At 44.8% G+C, this 27080-nt stretch overlaps 1 protein-coding gene across 1 annotated transcript; it reads right to left on the reverse strand.

Moving 5' to 3' along the window:
- Window positions 1-27080, reverse strand: LOC120922643. The gene is made up of 8 exons (XM_040334733.1): window positions 26723-27080; window positions 20846-21175; window positions 14453-14752; window positions 14209-14316; window positions 12011-12154; window positions 9862-10146; window positions 3577-3924; window positions 1-850 (listed from the first exon to the last, which is right to left on the reverse strand). Exons 1-8 carry the CDS (start codon window positions 27033-27035, stop codon window positions 315-317), a joined length of 2364 nt encoding a protein of 787 aa, XP_040190667.1. The 5' UTR covers window positions 27036-27080; the 3' UTR covers window positions 1-314.

Here is a 27080-nt window from a genome sequence, read left to right on the forward strand (position 1 = left end):
TGATTAAAAAATATTGTGAAATATCAATTAGTGCAAATAATATTCAGTCCCAATCTTAAGCACAAAAAAATATTATGGTAATAAATCAAAGTCCATTCCATTCACTTGGCGCAGAGTTTTCACCCTTTATCTCTTTTACATCCATGTTATCGAGAATGGTGAATTCCTTTTTCACATCCCCCCCATTTTAGTGGAGGAAATGTCTATTGGTAAGATGGTGTCAAGGAGTTCTTCTTGGTCAGATGTTTTACTTCCTATGCTTTGATCTTCATTATCGTCCATCTTCTTCATTGACAATTCTACTAGATCTTCTTCTACATAGGAGGAAGGGCGGAATTTTGTGTCAGGTCCTTAACATCCGTGTTATCAAGAAAAGTGAGTTCCTCTGTATCACCTCCCTCCAATTTAGGGGAAGAAATGTCTATTGGTAAGCTGGAGTCAATCATTTCTTCTTGGTTGGGTGTTTGACTTCCTAGACTTTCATCTACTTTATGGTCTTTTCCCATTAAAGATGAGTCTCCTATATTCTCTTCAGTGTATGGGGGATGGGGAGGATTTTGTTTAGGTTTTTTTTCCTCCATGTTATCAAGATTAGTGAATTTTACCTGATCGTCTAGCTCCAGTTTGGAGGAAGAACTAACCAATGCTAAGACAGCATCAGTGTTGTCTTTCTTCTCCACTTTCACAGGAGATTTTGGTTGCTCTTCATAACTTTCTTTTAAGGTTTCATTTTCTGGTTTGTATGTTTGTTGTTGGTCAGATGATTGAGGCTCGTTGATTTCTGCTAAAATATCTGTTGTAGGAGATTCTGTACATTGGTCCTTCATTTTACCTTGAATCTGGTTCCTTTCTGCAAACATTTAAAATAAAATTAAAGTGTAAATGAACACAAGATAAAATTTACAAAGCATTTAAGTGTTTTTTTATTGCATTCACATCAGTAAAGAAAAATAAAAAAAGTAATACATATGTTTTTGATAATAATTGTGATCACCTGACGACCGTTCAGGGCAGTTAGTATTTCAGGGCTCTGTGGGGAAGGGGCCACCACTCCTTGTGATGAATGGCAGCTTCCCCCAAAGTTACATATCAAAGGAGCCATTTCAACTGCTCTGGGGTCTGCATACTGTAGGTGGTTGGGAGCAGCTATCACTCACTATGGACTATGGGCATATCAATAAAATATGTGGGTATCACTGGTTTATGGGCAATTAAAGCAGGCAAGAATGGTGTTGGTATTTTTTAGGGTGCAAGAAAAAAAGTATATGAAATAATTTATTAAAAATATTTTTATTTTGAATACCAAAATAAAAGACAGTAAAATTGAAGGATAGCGCAAGAATAAATATCACATTTTTACAGGACGGTAAGATGGAATGTTTCGCCCATATATCGGGCTTCTTCAAAGGGAACTGTCTGTTAAAAGGTACAAGCCTTCTCTCCTATAGTGGATCCAATTAACTATACCCCATGGATGGCCAATCGTGCTCACAACACCAAAATGTGCCAGGTGGTTATAGGGGCAATGAAAGGACCAGCTAAATAATCATAGGCAAGTTCTACTGAAAGCCTAATTCCTGGGACAGCACTGCCAGTGCATTCCAATAAAGATTATATCCAAAACGCTGATGTGGTATAGAGGCGTGTATAGTCCCAGGGGCTCCAGCAAGTGGGCAAGTGATCAGTGTTGCCAACCACCAGTATTTTTACTAGCAGGCAGTAAAAAACTGGCATTTTTGTCCTGCCAGTAAATGCCAGTAAAAGAAAAGGTTTGCCAGTTAAAAATATGGTTGTGAAGCACGGCTCAGCACTGCGCATGCACAGTTCTGGTTTGGAGCCAGCGCATTACCATCTGAGTGCATGCTACAGTGTGTTTTGGTGGCACCGGTGGGGGAGCGGTCTAGTGGAGGCAGTGCCTGAGCACGTTGTGTGATGCAAAGAGGGAGAGGGGAGCGGCCGGAGCCTTGTGTATGGGAGCAAGGTAAGCCGGGAGCGTAACTGTCAGTGCTGTTTGGACTGCAGTGGACCGAAGGGACAACCTGGCATGAAGAGAGACTGTCACTGTGACTCAGGAGGGGATACGTCGTGTCGGTAAGGTGTCATCATTTGTGCTGCTGTCAGTGTCACTGTGAGAGTCAATTTAATGCGTATGTGCCCACCCATTCTCATTCTTGTCCTGTCCCTGAGCTACTTACTATTTGTAAACGAAAACATGAAATATGGTTTTTACCCTAATATCCACCTCAAATCACATTGCTAATTGCATATTGTACCTTTGTAGTTTAAATACAGAAATTTGCACTTAAAACTGTAATTTTGTACATTTTGGAAATGTCAGTAAAAACCTGGCTGTGTAAGTAAATTTTGGGTGTCATGTCAGTAAATTTCAATCTGGTAGGTTGGCAACACTGCAAGTGATAGAGGACATGAAGCCAGGCATGTACTGGCCATCGGGACTACCGGGAGTTTCCTGGTGGGCCGATGGCTCAGTGGGACCGATTTGCTCAGTGTGTCCCTCTCTCTGCAGTCTGGGTCTCCTGCATATCATAATGACAAGCAGGCAGAAGCAAGCTCCAGGAGCAGCAGTGCCTCCGCCCCTAAACCCGCCCCTGTGTGTGCAAAATACATCTCCAACCTGTAATGTGCGGAGGACGGCATACAGCACTAAGATGCAGGGCTGGATGATGTTATTTCAGTGTCCCATTCCCGACCATCAAAGGGAGGGGAGATATTTGCATCTCTTTTCAGTGATAGCCAATAATGCTTTGTCCATGCTGCAGCCCCTCCCTCTTCCCCTCCCACCCTCCGCATTTTGACTTCAATGTTCCAGGAAGAAGAGGCCAAAATCAGTCCTCAGCGTGCTAACTCCCATGTGAGTTATTTCTCTTTACTTCAGAGAGCGGGAGAAGGAGGTTCTGCAGAAGCAGGGACAGCCATGTGCTTATACTTTTAGTGCAGGTAATGGAGGAAGAGGGGAACAGGGACAGTATTCTCTTATCTATTCACATTGTAGTGTGTAATGACTCTGGCATTGGTAAAACGCATCTTAGGATGCATTAAGGTGAAAAAAACGAACCTCTACAACCCCTTTAATAGAGCTGAGTCATGTGCTTGTGTTGATCCAAGGACGCCGTGGATAGCATTGTTTTAAATATTTGATTGATATATCTCTTAGCCAATGGGATGTGATCCTCCTTGGCTGTACAAGTGTACAATCACTTTAATATAACTTATCATACTTTGAGGTCTCGAGCCTCATTTCAGGGTGACCCTGAGGCACTTACCAAAAGTTATCAATCTGTGTTTATTGAGGGGTCTACCTCTACCCGAGGTGTCGGAGGTACAGAGGTCTTTGTAGAGTTCAAGGTAAGAACAGAGAACCCAATAGAACCAGCAACTCCTGTGGGGGTAGCGCTACAATACCTTGACTGAAAGAGAGCTGCCTCTAAAAGTTAGATCTGACTGATCCGTTTTTTTGTCTACTCTGGGATCCAGCACTTCACCATACCTGCATGATGTTTTTGTACAACCACACTACATGATTATTATATGGTATAATATAGAGGAACCGCTCACCTTTCACACGTACGGGTCGTGTAATTCTCTCTATCACACGATCTGAGTCTGGAAGGTCCACTTTCAAGATGAATTCTGATCCATCATCATACTTCTCCACAGGCAGTAAAGCCAGGTAAGCTATGCGTGTGTTCGGGTCTTTAGATGCCTCAACGTTTTCTATACTTGGGTGCTTCTTTCCATCATAACTTGCAGCAAGGACATTACCAGTAGATTTCACTTTTACATGCCATGAAACGTTGTGCTTACCATGAATATAATTACAAAGTCTACATGACAGTTTTGCATTTTGTCCGGCTATCAGTTCTGGTACTGTTATCTCTCCAACCTCTGGATCAGGCATCTGCCCTGTAGAAATTCAGACAGGGTGTCAATGAATGGAACAGAGTGAATAGTAAATGCATTAGACATTGCATTTTACAATAAAAAATGCTGTACAGTATGCAAGGGATTTTCACAGACTATTATACGGCATTGGAAATTTATAGATGAAACCTCTTTTTTCTTTATATCCACGTCTTGCAATAGGTTGTACATCGTCAAGTTTAAGTGGTTATACCAGGATCATGACTGCAGCTGCAGCCATGATTCTGGCGTGAACATTTACTGTAGACAATACTCTTTAAGCTGGGTTTCCCCGCACCCAATTCGCATAGCAGGAGAATGTGACCGACTCTCTATGGAGCCGGTTCACATATCTTCAGGGCAGCTGTGGAGCGCGCTGCACAGAAACGATATGCGTCTTTAGCTCCATTTCAGCATAGCTCCCAACTGTCTCTGATTTCGAGGGACTGTCCCTGATTTGGAACAATGTCCCTCTGTTCCTCATTCCTCATTTTGGTCTGATCCATATAGATGTATATAAAATGCACTTTTTATCTTTAACCACTAGGGGCCCGCGCTATAGCCAAATGATGGCTACAGCGCGGACCCCAATTGCCGGGAGGACGTCAATAGACGTCCTCCCATTTGCACACGCCCCGCACGCCCCCTGCAGAATGCTTGCGGCACGTGCTGTGATCACCGAGTCACTGAGACTCGGGTGATCACAGATCCGAGTAAGGGGCCGGCCTCAGGCCCCTTATTACGTGATCAGCTGTCAGCCAATGACAGCTGATCACGTGATGTAAACAATGCACGGTAATCTTCTTTTTTCTCCTCGCGCTGACAGCGTGAGGAGAAAAAAAAAGTCGATCACAGGCTCCTGCATAGGGGACATCGGCCCCCAGTGGAAGAGGCACATCAGCCTCATTAGTGCACACCAGTAACCCCCTGCCAGTGACCACCAGTGCCACCTGTCAGTGCCACTCAGTACCACCTATCAGTGCCCATCACTGCCACCTATCAATGCCCACCAGTGGTTCCAGTCAGTGCCTCATCGGTGCCACCTAGCAGTGCTGCATATCAGTCTCGCCTACCAGTTCCGATCAGTGCCCATCACTGGCAGCTATCAGTGCCACCTATTAGTGCCAATTCTCAGTGCCCACCAGTGCCACCTACCAATGCCCTTCAGTGCCACCCATCAGTGCCACCTTTTAGTGTCACCTCTCAGTGCCCACCAATGCCACCTTTTAGTGCCCACCAGTGCCGCCTATCAGGGCTCATCAGTGCCGCCTTATCGGTGCCCATCAGTGCAGCCCATTGGTGCCCATCAGTGCAGCCTCATCAGCGTACATCAATGAAGGAGAAAAATTCCCAGTTTGCAAAATTTTATAACAAAATATAAAACGGTTTTGTATTTTTTTTTTTATTCTTTTTGTTTTTTTTACAAAATAGTAATTTGTGGGAAAGTACAGTGTTGTATGACCGCGCAATTATCATTCAAAGAGTGAGAGCGCTGAAAGCTGAAAATGGCCTTGGCAGGAGGGGGGTTTAAGTGCCCAGTAAGCAAGTGGTTAAAAAGGGATTTCCCAGTGCTAAACCTTCCATCCAATTTCAAAATTGTCGCACTTGTAAATTCCAAAAGCCAATATAAAGAAATAGTAGTGATAAAAAAATCACTTGTGGGTTTTTACCAATCTTTGTGCTGGAAATCGCTGCGGCGAGGCTGTGCTTCTCGCGCTCCCCGCACCCACGAGCGCATCCATAGGAATCCATTGGGGGGCGGCGAGCGGGTGGAGTGACAGAGCTCGGCACTGTCTCCCGCAATGGGGGTCACGGGTGGCTAATATTGCCGCTGCCGAGCTGCGACATTGTACAATGTCGCGGTTAGGTACTGTAGCTGCAGAAGGAGTTTCAGCGTTGTGCCGAAGTCTTATCCCATGCTTGGCAGAAAAGAATGAAGTCCCAATTGATGAGATGGGAGAATATCTTTTCAAAAGGATGATTTCGATGTGATGTGTGCTAGAAGTGCTCAACATAGAATCTGGTTGCAGAAAGATAAACCCTTTTCGAGAGCGAACTAGAAGGATACCCCTCAGTGATTTGGAAGACTTACGAGAGCAGTTGGTGGAGTTAAAGAGGTCAGGAGTCATTCAGGAGTCTAGGAGCCCTTATGCATCCCCCATTGTGGTGGTGCCGAAGAAGAATGGGTTGACTATCAGACTCTGAACCGGCGCACCATCCTGGATCAGTACACAACACCCCGCATTGAAGATGCGATCCAGTGTCTTACTGGGGCCAAGTGGTTCAGTGTACTCGATTTGAAGAGTGGGTATTATCAGATCCCCATGCGTCCGGAAGACCAAGAGAAAACGTCATTCATTTTTCCTTTGGGGTTCTACAAAATCAGTTGAATGCCTCAAGGCTTGTCGGGGGGCCCCTGCGACCTTTCAGCTGTTGATGGAGAGAATGGTGTCGTTGGAGAAGTGTCAGTTCTATAGAACTTCGGTCATATACCTGGGTCATGTTGTGTCACAAACTACGGTGAACGGGAGCTAAACCACAACTGCGGTTAAGGAAAGAATTAAATGCACCTCCCTATGTTATGTGAGATTTCAGTACTGGGCCCCAGGCGGCACTCCAATGAGAGAACAGGAGTTTGGGGGGGTCACTACATCATCTCTCTCACATATAGGAATGCGTTGAGCTGCTAAGGGCAGAGGTATTACAACAAGCCTCCAACCTCTAGCATAGAAAGATTACAATAAAAATCAACGAGTACAACTGCATTAAAGATTCCAATGCAGGTACTCTATGTATAGTGATTATCAGAACGGGACCCCAGGCCTCACTCCAATCAGAGAACAGGAGTTTGGGGGTTCTCTACATCATATCACTTTAACATAAAGGAAATGCATTGGGCTACTAAGAGAGCAGGTATGAGAAACCTTTGAGCCTTAGCATGAAAAAGTTAGAGCGAACATGTTCAGCATTTTAGGGACGAAGCGCATATACATTTAAGAACGTATGTCAGGCACGTAGCAATATGATAATACTGTATTCAAGTAGCAATAACTTGAGAAAAGTAACTTTAGCTTAAATGATCTGACGGTGCATGTGGCCTTAAGATATTCCACAACTATTACTTGAAAGCACAACAAGTAATGACAAGCAGCATAGTAGTAATGGTACTTATCCATTTGCAGAGGATGAGAGTACACAGAGCATTGCAGCAGCAATGGGATTCCAACTTGGAGGGTCTCCTGGTGCAGGATATCTTTAGGGTGTCCCCAGCCACAGCATTAAGATGGGCAGCGTGGAAGGAGGCAGTATATAACCAAGTGGTAGCATGGATCCAAGTGGCGCTGTTACTCAGTTGCTGCTCGTTTACTTTAGATGGATGTTTATATTTGGAATGTATTTCATTTTGTTTTTAGCTATGACTAAGCACAGAAGCCTAGTGCAAAACGCGTCAGCTATACACCCCACTGCTTGCTGTGTTTTGTAGTGCTTTTTTCCTTTTACCATTAAAGGCTACCTTTTCAAGGTTTTTTGGTGTGCGGCTGTCCATATCGCCTCTTCAAGTTTTTCTTTGTGCATTTCTGGCACCCATCTGGTTCTGAGAGGACATTGATTGCACAGTGCACTCACCTGGAGCGGCGGTTTTCTCCCTCCTGCTCGTTTACTTGAGGGGATGGATTGATGGTAGCTATAGATTGGTAGCCAAGCCGGCTACGGCCGACAATAATAGAATGGTGTGCAGTCTGCACACCGCTCTGTTTATAGGTGCAGGACAGCTGTAGTGCGTAAGGCACTAATTTGCGGCGCACTTCCACGGTGGAACGCACACGGCACCGGGCGATGACATCATCGTGCAGTCGCCGTATATGTTCCAGCGCAAGTGCCTGTTACATGTTGTTTCTGCAGGAGGGGTTGCTATGGACCCACAGAAGTTGGAGGCTGTTACCACCTGGCCCAGGTCAAGGACTGTAACCGAGCTGAGATCCTTCCTATGCAGATTTTCCTTAAAGCGATTGTAAACCCTCCTATCTTTTTCAGCCAAGGAAGCTGCCATCTTGGCCTTTGTTCAATCTTCAACTGCCATGAAGCTGCACATGTGATCAGTTATGACACCAGACATTGGATGGTTTGACAGTTTGGTTGAGAGCACAACCAATGTGCAGTTAGCATTCCCGGCATTGCCGGGAATGTTAACAGTTTTTTTAAGTGTTACATCGATGGGTTTACTTCCGCTTTAATGGAATGATGGGGCTTGTAAAGTGAGGAAAGGATTGTCTAGGGTTAGAAATAAACAGAAACGTGTCATCAGCAAAAGCTGGGATTTTAAGTACAGGTATATGAAAGCCAAATTGGATTCTGTGGAATTGTGGGATGGCTTCCAAAATTCTGAGCAAAAAATCCAAGTTTTAACTGAAGAGAAGTGGTAAGGAAGTGAAGTGGAGGGGGCAGCTCTGTCTAGAACTCCTGTACATCTGAGAGAGTTGATTGTTTATGATAAAGTAGGTTGAAGGTGAAGTATCAAGAAATTGAAAGAAACTCCAAAAGTCTCACAGCCAAGACATAGTGAAGATAACCTCATACATTTTTGAAAAGGCTTTTTTGACATGAAGGCTTAACATCATATGATTTTTTATTGGGAGAAAGTATACTGGCAGCTATAGCTGGTCATATCTCAATTGAAATATGCACTGTCAGGTTTATATTGATGTCTGTTCCCCCACTATGAAGATGCCCCTTTATTTAATTGTCCTAATCACCATTGTCATGGGAAATTATAGTGAGGGTAAATCCAACATTTTGAGTTTCCACCAGAACAGGAATAATGTGGACACTTTTTCCTCTGATATCTGACTAAGATTTTCCTTACATTGGAAATACTTGATATCCTCTCATTTTCTGTTGAGTTCATAGAACACAAAGTCAGGGGAAATCTTCTTAATAGGAAACAGATGGCAAAATAAAAACTGACTGTAGTTTTTACCTTATGCCCTGTACACACGATAGGTTAGTCTGATGAAAACGGTCTGATTGATTTTTCCATCAGTTATCCGATGAAGCTGACTGATGATCAGTCGTGCCTACACACCATCAGTTAAAAAAACGATCGTGTCAGCACGCAGTGACGCAAAACACAACAATGTGCTGAAAAAAATTAAGTTCAATGCTTCCAAGCATGCGTCGACTTGATTCTGAGCATGCGTGGATTTTTAACCGATTGACGTGCCCACAGACGATCGTTTTTTTCTATAGGTTTTTTTATCCATCAGATAATTTTAAAACAAGTTCCAATTTTTTTAACCTATGGATAAATAACCGATGGGGCCCACACACGATCGGTTTGGTCTAATGAAAACGGTCCATCAGACTAACCTATCGTGTGTACGCGGCATTAGATATACGATTCCTGCATTGCCCCAAAACGTTGCGGAAACTTTATTTTGTGATTTGTAATGCAATGATAACCTCATATTTGTGTGCATATATGACCTCCCCTCATTGATTTCTACTGACATTGGCATATATCGGTTGTCACAGCACACACCAGGGAGTGCAGAGAGTGCTCCAGTATTATGTGCCATGGGATATTGCAAGAAAAATAAAAGCTGACCGATGCCCTAATGCCGCATACACACGATCAGAATTTCCGACCGTGTGTATGTCCCATCGGAGAAATTCTATCGGAAATTCCAATGAATTCCTTCAGAGTTTAAATATAGAACATGTTTTATTTTACTCCGATGGAATTAGTCGGAATTTTGATGAGCTTTTGGTCGGGCAAAAGCCTGATCGTGTGTATGTGGCATTATTCTTCCACACACCATCCATAACCAAATAAGTAAAAACACTTGGCTTTCTAACTTTCTGAGATACAAGTAGTATCAGTGCTCAAATTAGCCATAATCAAGCTTTATGCCGTTCCAAACTGTTAACCAAGTTACTTACTATTCTCTGCTGTTTCAGGATTATCTTTTTGAGGACTGCTTACTGGAGGCAAAGTTACACATTTTTTTTCCCCTTCTTTCAGTTCTGGTTTCTGTTTAACAGTTGATGGTGGTGAATAGACACCAAAACTAGTTGAATGTTGGCCAGGTGATTGTAAATGTATTTCTGAAAGGGGTTCTTCAGAAGATCCAGGACTTTTGCTTCCAGTTTTCTGCACAGACCGGTGTGGTTTGTTTGGAGTAAGTTTTGGATATGTTGCTATGTTAGATGAATTTTTCTCATCCTCTAAAATATAAAATAGTAGGGTCAGTATGTTAAACCATATGCCATATTATACACATACAATTAAACCAACAGAAGAACTGAATCAAACACAACCCAAATGATTTCAAGGGAGGGCAATACCTATCAGTAATTAAACTCATGCTACCAAATCTTGCCAGTGGAATTTTTGCTGATAATACCAATTCTGAGCTAGAATAGGATTGTTTTTACTCAGTGTAGCACTCTCTACCATAGGTAGGTGCTGAGTGCAGGGTGTTTTGGGTGTTAGCTGCCAGTGCAGGTAAATTTAAGCTGGCCTTTGTTGCAAACTAGGCCTGTTTGTTTTTGAGCTGGGGGCAGGGGAGTGGTTAGTGTAGCAGTAGGTGACTGACATGTACTTCAGCTTTTGGGCAGCTCCCCTGCTTTGAGTGAGAATGTCATGGAAGTGGGGCATCGCTGAGAGTTGAAGTGGCATGGAGTACATGTGAGAAGCATTGACCAATCCCCAACATTTGCTGGGCACAGTGGCAACAGTTGATGGGCACAGTGGCAACGGTTGATGGACAAAGTGGGTGTGTTTGATGGGCACAGCGATGCTGCGTTTGATGGGCACAGCAAGGCTGCGTTTGATGGGCACAGCGAGGCTGCGTTTGATGAGGGTTGATCAGAATTTTTCAGTTTGTTTGCGCCTCCCCAAAAATTTGGAGCACCAGCCAGATTTTGCCCACCAGAAAATATCCTGTCCTCTCTGCCCCATCTATTTAGAGTTTTTATCTTGACATTGGTTAGCTGGTGTCTGCATTGTGCTTTGGGTAGTCAAATGCTTGTCTAGAACTGATAGTCAGGATGGGTTGTGTTTTAGGACAAAGTAACTCCAGTGTGTATCTTACATTATTAGTGGCTATACAAAGGTCTTATACCACGTACACAGGGTCGGAATTTTCGACGGACTTAGATAGAGAGCAGGTTCTCAATTTTTCCGGAAAATCCGTTCGTCTGTATGGAATTCCGACAGGAAAAAAACATGCATGCTGAGAAACAATTAGACGCATGCTCGAAAGCATTGAACTTGTGTTGTGTGTCACCGCGTTCTTAACGCTCGAAGGTTCGAAAAACCATCAAACTTTTTTCCAACAGAAATTCCGCCCGTGTGTACAGGGCATTAGAGCAGTATTTCCCAACTCCAGTCCTCAAGGCACACCAACAGGTCATGTTTTCAGGCTTTCCATTATTTTGCACAGGTGATTTGATCAGTTTCACTGCCTTAGTAATTACCACAGCCGTTTCATCTGAGGGAAATCCTGAAAACATGACCTGTTGGTGTGCCTTGAGGACTGGAGTTGGTAAACACTGTACTAGAGGATCTCAGTTGAGTTCAACTTTAAAATAGGTCATTAACACATGTAAATTATAAAGTAGACCCAGATAACACTAATGGCGCGTACATACGATAATTTTGGCATTAAAAAAAACAGCGTTTTTCGGCATGTAGAAAAAACAACGTTTGCCCAACTTCATCATTAAAACGACGTTGCCCACACACCATCGTTTTTAGAAAATCCTCTAGCAAAGCGCGGTGACGTACAACATGTACGACGGCACTATAAAGGGGAAGTTCCATGCTTTAGCTGATTCCGTGTTAGTAAAAGACGATTCGCGCTTTTCTGTCTGTTACAGCGTGATGAATGTGCTTACTCCATTACGAACGCTAGTTTTACCAGAACGAGCGCTCCCGTCTCATAACTTGCTTCTGAGCATGCGCGGGTTTTTAACGTCGTTTTAGCCCACACACGATTATTTTTTACAACCCGAAAAACAACATCGTTTAAAACGTCGTTAAAAAATGCAGCATGTTCGAAAAAAAAATTCACTCCATACAACATACCTTTCTTTATGTTTAATAGTCCCTGGTTTTCCTCCCTATCTTTAATTGACTGCTTGTTGTCATTGACTTGTTGTCCACTTATCTGCTCCAAGAAAGTGACACTTCTTCTCGTATCTTTGCCGTCGGGTGGTGATCTATCAGAAGCTGCAAATGAATTCAGTAAGAACAAGTGCACAACATGCAATTTGCAAATATATATCCTGTCAGTACAGGCCACAGTGACAACATCTCTGGAAATGCCCCCCATTATACTCACCCAAACGTCCTCACTGCTGCACCCCCTAGGAGAGTGATCAGGTCTGTGGCAAGGCGTTGCTGGTAAGTTGATTATATGGCCTGCATTGCAAGGTGACAATGGGGGTTATTTACAAAATTTACGTAGGGCTCTATGCTCTACGTCCGATACGGTTTCCCTGGTCTGAGCGAGCAGCTGTTACTGGAACACACGCCGACACGGAGGTGGAGGAATCCGTGATTTTTTTATCAAATTTTATACAATAAAATAGGTTGCACTATGGAAGTGTTTTTCTGTTACATGTCTCATCTTTAATATCGGAGGAAAGAGGTCTTCGCATTTCACTTCTGTCTTTTGATATGTGTGCAGGCATTATCCTGCATAAGCGGTCTAGACCATCTTTTCATTAAAGAGGTCCATACAATCTGGTAAGCACACTACAATTACCGGTGCACTTTGGGTGTCGTACCTGCGAGTAACATGGTGAAGGGTTAAAGTTGCACTACCTGGTTTGGAGATATCATCGAGCACAGCAAGATTTGTTGTTGGTGGTTGTTTTTCCATTGGATTTGAAGCATCTACTTTTGTTTCATCTAACACAAGTTGGGCCTTTATCTATCATATGGTTTGGCATTGGTTGCCTCACTGGACATTAATTTAGTATTTTTATTAATTTATTCTCACAGGATATAATATAAATTAATTGTTAATTGGTATCACAATTGTACACACATATTGATATATTAATTACCACCCCCTACCACATACCAAATCCACTTTACACTACAAGTGCAAAGTGCACTTGAAATCGCACTGAAAGCGCACTTGGAAGTGCATTCGCTGTAGATCTGAGGGGGATATAAAAGGAAAATAAAAAACAGCACTTTAGCTTGCACATGATTGGATAATAAAATCAGCAGAGCTTCCCCCTCATTTCAGATCTACCCCTCAGATTTACAGCGACTGCATTTCCAAGTGCATTTTAAGTGCAATTTCAAGTGCACTTTGCACTTGTAGTTTGCACTTTCGTAAATAACCCCCAGTGTCTCTTTAAGAACTCTAGAAGCAAAGGAGACACTTTTCTGAACATACATGACTAGATTTCCATAAATCGATTTCCCTATCCACTCCAACAAGTCTGAATACCCAAACAGTGACTACATCTGAATGGTTACAGTCACTGTTTTCCACCTGGCTCCTGCAACTTTGTAATTGAAAGTTGTTGAATGAGGTGGTGCCGACAAGGCCACTCTTGGCTCAAATTGTTTAACCCATTTTTGCCATGTTTTGTTTAAATGTTACTTTCCTCTGATATACTTCCCCTACCTGTTTAACTCACATGATATTGAAGCAGCACCGCCTCCCGGACAATAAAGCCTACTTAAAGTTAAAAAAAAATTTAACATTAGATTCATGCTCATTTTGTCAAGGGGAATCGGGTAGTTTTTTTAAAATCGAAGCAGTACTTACCGTTTTAGAGAGCGATCTTCTCCGCCGCTTCCGGGTATGGTCTTCGGGACTGGGCGTTCCTATTTGATTGACAGGCTTCCGACAGGCTTCCAACGGTCGCATACATCGCGTCACGAATTTTACTTTTGGAAAATCGTGACGTGATGTATGCGACCGTCGGAAGCCTGTCAATCAAATAGGAACGCCCAGTCCCGCAGCCCATACCCGGAAGCGGTGGAGAAGATCACTCTCTAAAACGGTAAGTACTGCTTCGATTTTAAAAAAACTTCCCCTTGACAAAATGAGCCTCAATCTAAGGTTAAAAATTAACTTTTCGGGTGAACCTCCACTTTAAAGGGCTGCAGGGAGGCAGCACTAAGGGGTTAGTTAAAGAGGAGTTTGAATAAGCCCATAAAAAATTTGAAAAAAAAATACATTTTAAACTGGAATTTACAAAGGAATATTATTTCAGTCTGATGATTATTTTATTTAAGAGCTCAATGTGGTATGTTACCTTTTCTCTTTTGTTTTCGTCTACACAAAATGACAGCTGCAATTATCCCAATTATCAACACAACTGCTATGACAATACCGATAATAATCACCACATGAGATGAGGACTCTGGAGAAATAAAAGACAATTATAATTATTAATTGAATTAATTCTTTAAGAAGGTAGAGCTTGTTACTGGCACATACATGGGGGATATACATTATCACATAAAGAATATCTGATTGGAAGTCCTGATTATTCGCACCTTCATAGGAGAGCTGGAAGTCCTTCTGTAGAGGTTCTTGTAGGGAAACATGTTGGATTCTGCAGGAGAACGTTCTGTTCTGGTCATCATCGCTCGGTGTGATTGTCACAGTGCTATTTACTTGGTACGTTCCATTGTTATATTTGAGCGATTTTCCCATGAACTGATTCTTCAGGACTTCTCCATCTTTACACCACGTAACATCGATATCATTAGGGAAGAATCCATTGGCCATACAGGTCAGGGTGTTCTCTCTATTTCTCTGGACACTCTTGCTGAGTATGGAGAGTAGAGGTCGGGCTGTAGAGGACATAGGGACGGTTAATGAAGCTGTACATTAGATATATAAGTGTAGCGCTACCCCTGAAAGAGCTGCTGGTTGTTGTTGGGATTGGCATATTAAGTTACCTCAGTGTTGTCTAGGGGTGTATTTGATGAATAGAGTAGTGAGCGAATGTCCAGTCAATGAATACAGGTTTTTAAATGCTTTATTTCCAGGCCCAACATGGCCAACATCAACATCAAATGAGGAGAAAAGGTTGATGAAGCAAGAGAGAACTTTGCAGTATCAGGCCTGGATATGAACCGAGCAATCCTGCTCTCAGTAGTATCAATTGAAATCTGTCGCCACTCCAGCTAGAGTGGGTGAAGTGCCCCCGGACAGACTCATGCCACAAGTCTGGCAGCCGAAGTGTCACTTTAGGTTTCTGGGAGGAACGGGCCTCTGACACAGGCCAATTACTTGAATGAGCTAAATGAACAAATTGAGATTGAGCGAATCCTTCCATTAGATTAAGCATAGGTCACCGGATGACAGCAATAGTGTACCTGTCAACATTCCGGTCACCAGATCCCCGATGGTTCGTTCAAGCCCTGTCGGACAACCTGCCCTCGGGTTCTCCTCAAGCCGACCCCCCATCGAACGGCATCCTGCCTGGGATCTCCTCAACAAAATTGGGAACCCAGTAAGTCACTGGGGCGCCTCTCAGGAACAAGGAACTCCGCGTAAAATGCGACCCGGCCTGGTAGGCCATCACCGGGGTCCGTTGGATGCGCACACCCTGAAGGTGGGTGCCGCACCTGGAACCCGCAAAGGACCTAGAAAAATGGCGTCTGCCACAGGTATACTCTCCCCCAGCATGCTCCGTGAGGGAAAACTCCTCTAATTGGCTGCTGGGGAAAAGCGGCTCTGCCAGAACCCCTCTAGCGCCACCTGTCGCCCATGGGTGGTGACGACACCCCTGGAGCGCAGACTGACCTACAGGACAGTTCAGGAATGACAGCAGCCCATAATTTAGCAATTTGCGAATGGGAGCAAAATAACTCTCCCATTCCCCACTAACTTTAGCGTAGTGCCCATACTGAAAGTAAGGGGGCGCTACATACTCCCACTTGAAATGACACTGTCCCCAGTGTCCTTAGGCATTCAAGCCTGAATGCCAGCCTGATACTTGCTAACCAGATAGAAAAGGGGGAAAAAAAGAGAACACAATTGTAACATCAATTACAATATTGGCATCATTTAAATAACACATGACATACAAACATACACAACCCTATCTATCTAGCTGCCCATTCTCTGCAGTGTTATTAGTGGGTGGGTCCAGAACCTGCATAGGAAATATAAATCATTCACAGTATACAAGATAAAATTCCTATCTATGTACAACCTCCAAGGTCAGAATTGAGACTGCACGCTCACGTCCGAGCGCAAAATCTCCTTTCCTCCCAGGGAGTCCTAAAGATAAGTGCTTGAGCAATAATCTCTGTTGCAAGAATATAAAATATAAAATAAATAACATTTCTGTCCTGCAATATAAACGTTGCAGAACACTTCCCCTAGCGGTCAGTGCTCTGGTACTGCAACAGTTCAGTTCACGTGCAAAGAAAGAGCATCAAAGGGGAAGTAAAAAAAGGCAGAACAATTCCTTTCTCATTGAATCTTCCAGTACTGCGGTGAAAAAGTAGGCAAGGACCCCCTCTAACTGACTGAACCCAACCCCTCCAAAGTTCTTCACAATAGTTCTGATGTGGATCCGGAGGGGCCCAGGGGAACAGAAATGGACTCACCGACTCCCCAGGTTAGCTGCGGAACATTCACTGACGGCTGTTGAGACCCATGGGATGCGCTATGATTACCGGGAATGACACGAGATCCTCCAAAGCCTTGTGATTCCGGGAACCTTGGTTCAAATAAACTTTCCAGTCTGTTCTCATCTTCAGACACAGAATCAAGCTCGGAAGAGTGCAGCTCCTCTGCAGGTATATATCCGCAAGGTTTGGCTGTGGGATCTTTGACCCTATCCGGCAAGGAGTGGCTGGAGGGTAGGCCTTGACCGCAGCCGCGGGAGGCTGGAACAGGTCCCACTTCGACTGAGGTACGTCAAACGGAGATCGCTGTGGATGGAGTGGCCTCTGAAGTGGTATCGGCCTGCAATTTTGTCATTTCCGAAAAACTGGTCACGTCCGATAAGCTGGTCACACTGGTTGGGTCATCTTCGGTCATAGGGCTTACCTCCGGGGAACAAGGTGGCGGGGTAGCCGATTGCAAGGTCAGGGTTTATGAGACTGAGATGACCTCTATGTCGGGAGTCTCCGGCTCTACGAGCTCCACTGATGGGGATGGCTCCGGCCTTATGGGTTCCTCCTCCGCGGTGACGGCAGCTGTAATAAAAATTCACCCTGTACTCCCTTGGAGTCTTAACGGGTGATGTGGCGACGAACAAATAGGCCCGGCATCTCTGGCATCGGGCAAAAGGCTGAATCTTGACGGACAGTTCCTCGCACTGAGGACAGGTCAGTCAGAGCATCTCCGTTCCTCCGCTGGACAATAGCACGAACTGTCCTTCTGAGGTCAAGCGAACACCTGTGTCAGTGATAGACACTCCCGACGGTGTAAACATGCTGAGGACCCTTGGTGAGGTTGTTGGGGGCCTCAGTCGCGGAGGGGCAACACCCGGTTGCAGGAAGGCAGACATCACCATGCGGTTCTCCTTCTTCCTTGCTCGTGGGCGGTGCTCTGCTGGCTTGGCGCAAAATCCTTTTATACATCTCACGCAGGGGAGGGTGGCTCCTCTCACTTGAAGGACCTGTCCAGACACGTTGCAGGCGCGTGCTATGCGGCACGTACGCCCAAGCTTGGCTGTGCGAGGTTAACTCCCTCGTAGCCGGACAGTTCTTAGTACATGACACTTCGCTCTTCAGTAAATTGCTACTCACAATTTTCCGTTGTCAATGGCAACAGCCAAAATCCCGGACGAGCCCCCACGTGTAGCGCTACCCCCGAAAGGAGCCGCTGGTTGTTGTTGGGATGAGCATATTAAGTTACCTCAGTGTTGTCTAGGGGTGTATTTGATGAGTAGAGTAGTGAGCGAATGTCCAGTCAATGAATAAAGGTTTTTAAATGCTTTATTTCCAGGCCCAACATGGCCAACATCAAATGAGGAGAAAAGGTTGATGAAGCAAGAGAGAACTTTGCAGTATCAGGCCTGGATATGAACCGAGCAATCCTGCTCTCAGTAGTATCAATTGAAATCTGTCGCCACTCTAGCCAGAGTGGGTGAAGTGCCCCCGGACAGACTCCTGCCACAAGTCTGGCAGCCGAAGTGTCACTTTAGGTTTCTGGGAGGAACGGGCCTTTGCCACAGGCCAATTACTTGAATGAGCTAAATGAACAAATTGAGATTGAGCGAATCCTCCCAGTAGATTAAGCATAGGTCACCGGATGACAGAAATAGTGTACCTGTCAACATTCCGGTCACCAGATCCCCGATGGTTCGTTCAAGCCCTGTCAGACAACCTGCCCTCGGGTTCTCCTCAAGCCGACCCCCCATCGAACGGCATCCTGCCTGGGATCTCCTCAACAAAATCGGGAACCCAGTAAGTCACTGGGGCCCCTCTCAGGAACATGGAACTCCGCGTAAAATGCGACCCCGGCCTGGTAGGCCATCACCGGGGTCCGTTGGATGCGCACACCCTGAAGGTGGGTGCCGCACCTGGAACCGGGAACCCGCGAAGGACCTAGAAAAATGGCGTCTGCCACAGATATACTCTCCCCCAGCATGCTCCGCGAGGGAAAACTCCTCTAATTGGCTGCTGGGGAAAGCGGTTCTGCCAGAACCCCTCTAGCGCCACCTGTCACCCAGGGGTGGTGACGACACCCCTGGAGCGCAGACTGACCTACAGGACAGGTCAGGAATGACAGCAGCCCAAAATTTAGCAAATTGTGAATGGGAGCAAAATATCTCTGCCATTCCCCACTAACTTTAGCGTAGTGCCCATACTGAAAGTAAGGGGGCGCTACATAAGAATGTTTTGATCCACAAATAGTTAGAAGAATACATCTGTGAACAATAGGAATAATAAGGGACATTGAAGGAGAAGCTTGTTTGGTTGTCCTTCTCCTGTAGATCACAGGAATGCAGTTCATTTTGCACTCCTGTGACCCATTTTCAGCAGACAGAGGGCTGAAGTCTGCTGTCAGCTAATGTCACAGAGCCGATCCAGGCGTCGCATCATCTTTCACATTATACAAAACAATTGGGCTAACTTTGCTGTTTTTTTTTGTTTTTTTTTATTCATGAAAGTGTATTTTTTCCCCAAATAAAATTGTGTTTGAAAGACCGCTGAGCAAATAGCGTGTGACATAAAATATTGCAGTGATCGCCATTTTATTCTCTAGGGTCTTTGCTTAAAAAAATATATACAGGTATATAATGTTTGGGGGGTTCTAAGTAATTTTCTAGAAACAAATATGGATTTTAACTTGTAAGCAACAAATGTCAGGAATAGGCTTAGGCATGAAAGGGTTAAACTCATTTCAGCAGCCCAGTTTTGCCACATGACAGTGCCCATGTGAAAGGGGCTCTACCCTTTGACCATAATACAAATGTCTTTAACCACTTGCCTACTGGGCACTTTTACCCCCTTCCTGCCCAGACCAATTTTCAGCTTTTAGCGCTGTCACACTTTGAATGACAATTGCGCGGTCATACAACACTGCACCAATATAAAATTGTTATAATTGTTTACACAGATAGAGCTTTCTTTTGGTGGTATTTACTCAGCTCTGTTTTTTTTGCTAAACAATAAAAAAAAAAAACACAAAAAAAAAAAAGTTTTCTTAGTTTCTTTTATAAAATTTAACAAACAGGTAATTTTTCTCCTTCACTGATGTACGCTGATGAGGCTGCACTAATGAGCATTAATAGGCCATACTGATGAACACTGATAGGCTGCACCGATGGGCACTGAAAGGCGGTGCTGCTGGGCACTAATAGGCAGCACTGAAGGGCACTGATTGGCAGAAATGATGCACACTGATTGACAAAAATGATGGGCACTGATTGGCAGCATTGATTGGCACTGATTTATAGCACTGATTGGCATCACTGATGGTCACTGTTTGGCACTAATAGGCAGCACTGATGAGCACTGTTTGGCACTGATTGGCATCACTAATGCATCACTAATGAGCAGCCGTTCTTAATTGGAAATATCACAGGGGTATAGGATGGAAGGTGATCCTCCGTCCTAGCCTCAAATCACACACCCGGGCATAGACTCCCCCCCCCCCCCCCTGCTGTCTCCTGTGAAACACACTGTTCCCAGGAGAGAGCGGGGACCAGTAACGGCGCACTACTCGCGCATGTGCAGTAGGGAAACGGGCAGTGAAGTCGCAATTCCTGATTCCCTACTGAGCATGCCGTGGCAGCATCCGAGGACCGAGCGATTGCTCGGCCTTGTCTGCCGACATCGCGGGCGCTCTGGACAGGTAAGTGTCCATATTTTAAAAGTCTGCAGCTGCAGTTTTTGTAGCTGCTGGCTTTTAAAAAAAAAATTTGGGTGGATCTCCGCTTTAAATGTACTACTTTTTATTAGCTATGGCGTTTTTTATGCTCTTGGACTGAAAATCATGGATTAGGAGTGTCAAACCAGATATCGTGGAGTTGTGTAGTGTGGTGCCCAACAGTCATCCTCTTGGATAATCAAAGCTTTGTTTGACCTTCATGGTCAGCCCTTGAGGCGAGCGGCCATTTCATCTATTGGTGGCGGCGATGGATGCGTTATACTTTTTCTCTTCACTGGATTTACTTTGGAATTAAATCTTCTTCACCGGTTATGTTGGATATCACATTATGGACTTTATTTAATACATTTTACTGCACTTTGGACATTTTCCTTTCCAACTCTCACATTATATATGTTTTTTCTATATATTTGCAGTTTGATGATTATATATGATTGATTGATCATGGTGCTTAATCGTTATTTCATCTTGCAGCTGGGGTAGAGGACTTCAAGTTAATGGAAATTACTCATAGTTTTAAGCAATATCTAAGAAGAAGAGTATAACATTTCCCATAATAACATATCAAATCTGAATTTCTGTACCTGAAACGCTCATGCTGATCTCTCTCTCCATTGGGAAAGAACTGTAGTTGACAGAACATGTGTAGAGTCCGCCGTCTGATACAGATGGATTAGAGATGGTCAGAGAAGCATTTCCATTCAATGCTCGATCTTTATCCAATGAATATCGGGGATCAGTTGATGTCACAGTCTTATCATAGGTTATGATATGTTTTCCTTTTAAATACCAAAAAACTGTAAAATATTTGGGATCTGCAGGAAGTTTATCTGCTGTGAAGGTGCAGGGAATGTGGGCAATGGATCCAACTCTGGCTTCATATGTAGAAGGTCCCGTCATCTGCAGACCAGCAACTGCATGAGATTAAAATCATTAAAGCTTACATGTACAGTATATCAGTAAGGTAAAGTGAACTTGTGCAACTTAAAGCAGACCTTCAGTAATTTTTTCATCTTTCCATGTATTAAATCTTCTGCCCTTGTTGTTGTTTTAACTTTGGATAGTAAAACATTTTTTTCCTGCCAGTAGATACCTTATACAGCCCACTTCCTGTTTCTTGTCTGGTCATTAGCCTATGATAATATCATGCAAAGCTTGTTCTTTCACTGTTGTGAAAGTTTTCCAGGAAGGGAGGGGGGGGGGGGGGTTGAGTCATAAGAGGGCCAATGAGAGCTGCAGAGCTGGAAGTGTGTATCCTGGAAGTGAACAGGAAGCAGCTTCAGCTGCCCACAGTTAAAATCCAGACTCAGTGGAGGAAGATTTCTGCAGCATATTTGGCAAGTACAGAATCACAGTATATATAAAATTATATGCAAAGTGGTTGGAGAGAAGCTTCAGAATGGCGAAGATTAGGGTTGTCCCGATACCACTTTTTTGAGACCGAGTACAAGTACCAATACTTTTTTTCAAGTACTCGCCAAAACCGATTACCGATACTTTTTTTATGTCATGTGACAGTATTTTTTTTTTGTGTTTTTTAGGGGGGGGGGGGGTGGATTGTCAGGGTGTTTTTTTTTTTATTATTATTATTATTTACATTTTATTTTTATTTATTTTTAAAAAAAAATATTTATTGCAATTATTTTTATTTTTTTTCATCAGCCCTGTTGGGGGTCTTTGGTGAGATGTCAGGGGTCTTAACAGACCTCTGACATCTCCCCTTTAAGACAGAGAAAATGGACTAAGGACACAGATTCCCCAGTCCCTTTCTCAGCTGCACTGGAAATGAATGGACAGGAGACAGAGACTCCTCTCCATTCATAAACTGAAGCATTGTAAACACGGTTTACCATGCTCAGTTATATGAATGGACAGAGTCAGTGATCACTGACTCTGTTCATTTAGAAAAGGTAGGAGCCGGGTTTAGCGGCTCCTACCGCCGCTCTCCATCCTGACAGAGGGGGCGGAGGAGGACATGAAGGGGGACACAGAGCACGGAGGGGGAAGCAGCAGCATGGAGGGGGGACACGAAACATGGAGGGGGGAGAACAGAACGGAGGACAGCTACGGCACGGAGGGGGAGAACAGAACGGAGGACAGCTGCGGCACGGCACGGAGGGGGAGAACAGAACGGAGGACAGCTGCGGCATGGCACGGAGGGGGAGAACAGAACGGAGGACAGCTGCCGCACGGCACGGAGGGGGAGGACAGAACGGAGGACAGCTGCGGCACGGCACGGAGGGGGTAAGCAGAATGGCAGCGGTACGGCACGGAGGGGGGGACACAGGAGCATGGAGGAAGAGAGCAGACGGGCAGCAGCACGGAGGGGGGACACGGAGCATGGAGGGAGTAAGCAGAATGGCAGCAGCACGGAGGGGGGGGACACAGGAGCATGGAGGAAGAGAGCAGAACGGATGGGGGAACTGGAGATGGATACAGGGAAAGTCAAGTATCGGGTAAAGTATCGGAGCATTTTCCCCGAGTACAAGTACTCGGGGAAATGCTTGGTATCGGTCCCGATACCGATACTAGTATCGGTATCGGGACAACCCTAGTGAAGATGTTTTTATTACAAATGTATTACAAATTATGTGAGCAGACTGCAGTTCCTCTTTAATTTTAAAAGCCAAATTGCTGTACCCGGCCTGTACCCGCACTGCATGGGTCAACTGCTCCTTTTTTCTAGGGGTGAGCACTAAGTTCCTACTCACTCATCCGCCAATCCTCCGGAAAAAACATGCTCCCCCACGGTCCAGTGGTGGACTGTTCCTGTCTATGGAGCAGTCCATATTCAAGACCACTGGAGCACAGAGCTGCCGGTCCGGTCTAGTGGGGGGGGGGGGGGGAGTATCGGCGGAGCAGGTAGCTATATGTCTGCTTTCCTCTCCCCTAGAATAAAATGAGCAGTTAATCTGTGCAGTGTGAGGACAGGCCCACTGCACAGGGAGAAAAAAGAGTTCCGCTTTAAAGCCTATTCCTCAGTAGCAACAAAGTCAATAAATCCACTCTGTGTGCACCAAACGCCTTTGAAAATCCAGATGACATCATCACTTTGCTGTACATAGCCTGTGCAGAGAGGAGAGCTGTGGGAGGGGCCCAGAAGGATCCACTCACTAAAGGCTGCCTACAGGAGGGGGCGGAGACAGGACTTGTCACCCTGCACAAGGAGAGAGAGCAGCAGTGAGCGGTCTTCATTACAGGAAGTCTCACACTGGATTACTGCACAGATCTGGAAGAAATACACAAAGCACACACAATAATCAAGAAAAACACACATAACTTTTGCATTGTAGACAATTGTAGCAAAGTCCCAGGCCTCCTTTAGTCTAATGAGAATCTAATGAGAACCTCCAGAGCCAGGAACAGCTGACATCCTTCTGTATAGAGTGGATTGCAAGGCATAGTGGGCGTAATGTAAGGTAGATTCATGGGCGCCAGACACTTCTGGAATACAAAGAGATTTATTTTCTCTTGAACAGAACTGTGGGAGAGAGGGTTTAGGGCCAGGACACCCTTGGGTAGTTGCAATGTCAATTGGCAGACACTGACACTTCTACAGGTAGACAGCCATGCAGGGAAAGGCATCCAGCAAGGCACCACATCTGCATGTGTAGGAGCGCTGTCTCCTATGGCAACAGTCTTAGAAAAGTTCCTAGCACAAATTGTAACAAACTCCTTTACTTTTATACAATCACTTCTTGTAGATTCTTAGCCCACAGAGCCCCCCCCCCCCCCCAGTCTCTCTCTTTCTAGACTTGCTGTTTCACTGCCACTGAATCCAGTAAGCTCTTCTAATCTTCTTACTTTAGTATCTTCCTCAAGCGTCACCACCACTTCCCTGCTGGGTCTCTGGCTTGGCACTTGTTGTGGAAATTTAAAGATGTATTTATTATGTATTGTCATAGTGTCACCCATTGTTGGTTCTCCCTCAGCCCGCTCTAGAAAGCTGACTGGGGCAGACAGACTGGTGGAGATAAACTTCCTGATTTGGAGAAGGGAAGGGTGTTTGTGGAGTGGGGGGTGTCGGCCGGCGAAAGGGCCCCTGTGTGATGCACAGATATTCGCCTTCCGGGTGCGTCCGCTCTGCAAGAGCATTGTCAATTTAGCTGGTGTGCGCTCCTGACATCTCTCAGTGCCTGATCAACACTGTTTTGCGATGTGTGCCTACACCTGCAGATAAGCTCCTCTCATCAGGAACTGTATCCTATTGTTGTTGTTATATTGCTGTATTGTGGTGTTGTTGTATTATATTGTTATTGAATATTACTATATTGAATCCCTGTTGGACGGGTTTATCTGTGCTGCCAAATCGATATATGGGCATTTGTTGTATTGAGCCCACATGCTGTGACATCACTTCCCATGGAGGAGGTCACATGCTGTGTCATCACTTCCTATGGTCACATGCTGTGATCTCCTCCAATCAGATGTGGTCTGTGAAGCCTATTGTGGTAATAAAACAGCCTCTGAGGGCGTTGGCAAACCAGACATGACTGGGAGCTAGAATGAGAACAATTGGTGAGGTGAGGTCTCTTGACTTGAATGGATGGGCAGAGAATGGATGGTGAGTGAGCTTATTTAGCTTAAAGATGGGTTATTTCACTAAGTTGAATTAGAGACAAGATATCTGTCTGTCTGCTCTGCAAACAGCCAGAAATTCTACCACACACTCCAGATACTCCTCAAGCGTGACCCCACTGGCTTGGTCCCTTGCTTGGCACCTGCTGAATTTTCCAGATTCTTCACCGTCCCCGGTTGGTGAGAACGCTGCTCTGGTACTTGCTTCAGCTTACTATGTACCCCTATGTGGGGACAAGGTGCTTTTGGGGGGAGCCCCCCTCCCCAAAGCACCCCCCATGTTGAGGGCATGTTGCCTAATATGGTTCGGGGGAGGGAACTTGCTTGTCCTCCCCCTCTTGCCTGGCCTACCGGGCCGATTGCACAGATAAGGGTCTGGTGTGTATTTTGTGAGGACCCCCATGCCATTTTTTAAATAATTTTGGCGTGGGGTTCCCCTCAAAATCCATAGCAGACCTAAGGACCTGGTATGGATTGAGGGGACCCCCATGCTTTTTTTTTTCTCAAGTTTTAATTGCCAGGAATTCTTTTATTTACATTCAAACTTTAGCTGGGAACCACACTGACAGCTAATGAGTCACCTGTTGTTAAGAACGCGGCGGCCAGCTTGCCGGCCCACTCCTTAACAACCAGCTATTCACTGGTTGTTAAGAACGCTGGGGACTGGCAACCAAGAAAAAAAAAAGATGGAAACTGGTGCTTAGCAGTGGCTATCAGCATTTAGGAGCTTGTAGGAGCTGTCAGATTTTTGACAGCTGTCGCTCTCAAAAACACAAAAATAAAAAATAAAGATTTTTTTTTTCTGCTCCTATAAGCTAAAGCTTTAAAATCACTTCTAGACTAAAATAGTTTGCGTGGCCACAGAGGAGAACACTATGGGCCAGATTCACAGACAACTTACGCCGACGTATCTATTGATACGCGGCGTAAGTTCAAAGATGCGCCGTCGTATCTATGCCCTGTATTCAGGAACCTAGATACGCCTGAAATATGGCTTCAGCCGACCGACGTAAGTTGCCGTACGCCGTCGTATCTTGGGTGCATATTTATGCTGGCCGCAAGGGGCGCTTCCGTAGATTTACGCATAGAATATGTAAATGAGCTAGATACGCCGATTCACGAACGTACTTGCGCCCGCTACGCCGTTTACGTAAGGCTTACGTCCGGCGTAAAGTTACCCCTGCTATATGAGGCGCAGCCAATGATAAGGTATGGACGACGGAACAGCCGTCGGATTTTACGTCGTTTACGTAAGTGGTACCTGAATGGGGCTGGGCGTAGGTTACGTTCACGTCGTTGCCATTGAGCCGACGTTTCTTAGGGCGTAGATTCTACGTGATTCTGAGCATGCGCGCACATGTGCCGTTCGTTCAGGGCTTTATTTACATGGGGTCACGATTAATTTCAATACAACACGCCCCCTACCAGGCTACTTTGAATTAGGCGGGCTTACGCCGGCCCATTTACGCTACGCCGCCGTAACTTAGGGAGTGCTTTGTGAATACAGTACTTGCCTCACTAAGTTACGTCGGCGTAGCGCATGTGAGATGCACTACGCCCGACTAAATATACACCGCTGTACGTGAATCTGGCCCTATTTGTTTCTAGAAGCAGAGAAAAAATGCTCAAAAGCTGCTGCTAGGAGCGTTTTTAAGAGCTACAGTAGTGTACATGAAGCCTTAACAGCCACGTAAAAAAATGTCCAGTGTCCATGAGACCTCAGTGGCAGATCTGTAATTCTGAAGTGAAATATAAATACAGGATCGATCATTTTAGCTTGTTGCTAGCATAGAGAGAATAAAGCTGGTGAAAATATTTTAGTTCTGTAAGCAAGGAGCGATAACTATTCTTGCAATAAAAAATTAAAATCTGAATTTATTTACCCGAAATTTTCACTTTGATCTCTTTCTCCCGTCGCACAGGGCTATCGGTCACTGAACATGTGTAGGTTCCACCGTCTGATACGAATGTATTAGAGATGGTCAGATGAGCGATTCCATTCAGTGCTTGATCTTTATCCAATGAATATCTGGGATCAGTTGTCACAGTGTCATCATAGCTTAAGATATATTTTTCCTCTAAATGCCAAACAACTGCAAAATATTTGGGATCTGGAGGAAGTTTATCCGCTTTGAAGGTGCAGGGAATGTGGGCAATGGATCCAACTCTGGCTTCATATGTAGAAGGTCCCGTCATCTGCAGAGCAGCACCTGCATGAGATAGAAATCAAATTTATACTTA

The sequence above is a fragment of the Rana temporaria genome, unplaced genomic scaffold (genome assembly GCF_905171775.1).
Source record: "Rana temporaria unplaced genomic scaffold, aRanTem1.1, whole genome shotgun sequence".
In the NCBI taxonomy this organism is placed as follows: domain Eukaryota; kingdom Metazoa; phylum Chordata; class Amphibia; order Anura; family Ranidae; genus Rana; species Rana temporaria.